General features: G+C 38.6%; 1 protein-coding gene across 1 annotated transcript in view; it reads left to right on the plus strand.

Annotated features, from left to right (window-relative positions):
* The window catches only part of LOC109842014, a 5,653-nt gene extending 2,927 nt beyond the window's left edge, over positions 1-2,726 (plus strand). The window contains exons 4-5 of the mRNA XM_020410934.1: positions 2,508-2,624; positions 2,717-2,726. Coding sequence (XP_020266523.1) covers positions 2,508-2,624; positions 2,717-2,726 — 127 coding nt within the window. The remainder of the gene's footprint in view (positions 1-2,507; positions 2,625-2,716) is intronic.

Raw genomic sequence — 2,907 nt, forward strand, 5'->3', positions numbered from 1 at the left:
TTCTTAAATATGTTGGGTAGATGGATGATGGTGTGAAAAGATGCACTGATGTTGGCTTTTCGTAGCTTCCATCAATATCATCTATCCACCCTTGTCTTTTTTTAATGCCCCTCTTGTCTTGCTGCACTCTCTCTTTAGCTGCTCTAGGGAGATAGGTGAAGTTATAAATCATGTGATGCTATTAAATGGGACTTAATTGTTGTTCAAAGATTAGGATGTCGAGAGGGAATTTTGTAGTCCGAATGTGATAATTATTAACTGCTGTTATTTAGATAGTAGAGACAGTGTGTCTGCTGTTTACACTGACAATTAATAGACTTGATAGATTTGGTCTACCAAGCACGGACATGGACACAACAACACGGACACGGACACGACAAAACCCAAAAAATAGGACACGACGACACAACTAGATTTTTTTAATATTGTTATTATATATAGATAAATTTATAAAATTCAAACAACAAACTAAAATATAATCCTCAAACACAAAATACTAAGTTACTAACAAGTCTAACATTGCAAACATATAAAAATTCAGAGAGAGAGAGAGAGAGAGGATTCAGAGAGAGAACGAGATCGCGAGAGGGGGAGAGAGAGAGATGAGAGGCTGCCGCTCGATCGATAGGTCTAGGGTTTGGGTTTTTTTGATGGTATAGGGGTATTTTGGGTGAATTCGCGTGTCGAGAATGAATCGGGCAGAATTCGGCGAGTTGAGAACGTGCCGAGACACGTAGGGGTGGGCAAAAATCGAAAAAAAACTGTTCAACCGAAAAAACCGTCCAAAAAAACGGACCGGTTAACCGAACCGAATTAAATGGATGAGAAGAAGTCTCTAAACCGCCTGAACCGAATTAAATCGGTTTGGATCCGGTTTGAACCCCTGAACCGCCTAAAAAAAACCGACCCGAATTCTGTTAGGCGGTTTAGAGACTAAACTTATACCTCAAAACTTTTCCTGTTATCATCCAATAGATTCAAACGGCGCAAGGAACAGTTTCAAGCAATTAGTACAGCAATATCAAAGAAAAATATCCTTAGAACTAAGTAAAGATTCAAATCAATCCAGAAAATTTGTTATGCACATGATGCACTTACAAAAGATGCATATGCTACATTATATGAACAATATCATACAAAACATCACTCCCCCGTGTAATTAAATAAACTTAAACTTTAGTTAAAAAATTTCGCAGAAAAGATCTTGAGAATTACATAAGATTCAAATCAATCACAAAATGTGTTATGTACATGATACTTACAAGAGATAAGCATGCTGTATTATATGAACAACATCTTTAAAACATCAATTCTCTGCGTAATTATATCAACTCAAAACTTTATTCTAAAGATGATAACCAGTCTAATAAAGCTTTGTTAGCGAGCTCAGGAACCTCATCATGAGGATAATGCCCATCTTGCAAATTCACAACAGAAGTCTTTGGATAGAACTCTTTGCAAATTCAAAACCGAAACCGAACCGAACAATTCACAACAGAAGTCTTTGGATAGAACTCTTTGCAAATTCAAAACCGAAACCGAACCGAACCGAATTTCGGTTGGGCCGAATATTCGGATGAAGGGGAAAAAATCTGGATCTGGATGAGAGTTTTGAGAATCCGAAAAATTCGGATTGGATGCGAATTGGGCATAAAACCGAACCGAACCGAATATGCCCAGCCCTAGAGACACGTGTCGGGGGCATTGACGCGTGTCGGGGGCGTTGACCGCGTGTCGACGGCATGTCGGACGCGTCTCGCGTCCGATACGTGTCAGACACGGACTCGGGCCCAAGAATGGAGTGTCGGTGCTTCATAGGATTTGGTTGCCTCTTCCTTTTGAAGAGAGATGAAACATTTGCCATGGTGACACAGAAAAAAATGAGCAGGGTTTCTAAGGTCCTATATCTCCTGTCAGTGATATGTGGTTATATGTAGGCTATTAATTTGATAGGACGACTGGAGTGAGCATTTCCAGGCTACATGGTAGAGTGGTTTCTGAAATATTTTTTAAGTATTTTCCCCTGATATTCTTCATGTAAAGTAACCTGTGCATACAGTTTGTTGTCTTTGATTGGCTATAGCCAAGTTGTAAGCTAGGCCATATATTTATTATTTATCCCTTGCAGGGACGAGATTGTTTTATATGTAAAAGGAGAGGCCATATTGCAAAAAACTGCCCAGATAAGAATAAGAGTATTCCTCTGGTTTCCATTATCTGCCTACGATGTGGAGGTGCTGGACATGATATGTTATCATGCAAAAATGATTATGCACCTGATGATCTGAAGGTTAATGATGTTCCTAACACTTCCTTTTTTTGTGTCCATTCTTACATTTCCCCCTCCTTTACTTTGCTATAGTGCGGGGGTGTTCTTATATTTATAAAGTTGGCATTATATACTGTTAGCGCTTTTTTTTTCATCATAGTAAGTGTTGAAAATTTTCTGGTGGTTGAATTTTTGCTGTGGTATCATACAGTAAAAGTTAATATATTCGATTGAGCAGGAAATACAGTGCTATGTTTGCAAGAACTATGGACACCTTTGTTGTGTCGACTCTGTTGATAGTGGTCCAAGAGATCTCTCCTGTTACAATTGTGCCCAAGCCGGTCACACTGGTCAAGTAAGTTGCACAATTATTTGATCTTCGTTCTTTATGTTATTTTGTTCATCCTGTACCCTTGAATTTATCTTGCTTTCTATCTACATATTCAGGGATGTATAAAGCCACGTGGAGAGATTTCACGTGTTTCAGCCCCAACTCTGTGCTACAAATGTGGTGAAGAAGGGCATTTTGCACGGGGATGCACAAAGAATTCGAAGGTTTACTTTAATATTCTAATAGCCTTTCTGAATTTTTTGTTGCATCAAATTTCCGTTACCTATATAATATTTGTGATAATTTG

The sequence above is a fragment of the Asparagus officinalis genome, chromosome 5 (genome assembly GCF_001876935.1).
Source record: "Asparagus officinalis chromosome 5, Aspof.V1, whole genome shotgun sequence".
NCBI classification, from domain to species: Eukaryota; Viridiplantae; Streptophyta; class Magnoliopsida; order Asparagales; family Asparagaceae; genus Asparagus; species Asparagus officinalis.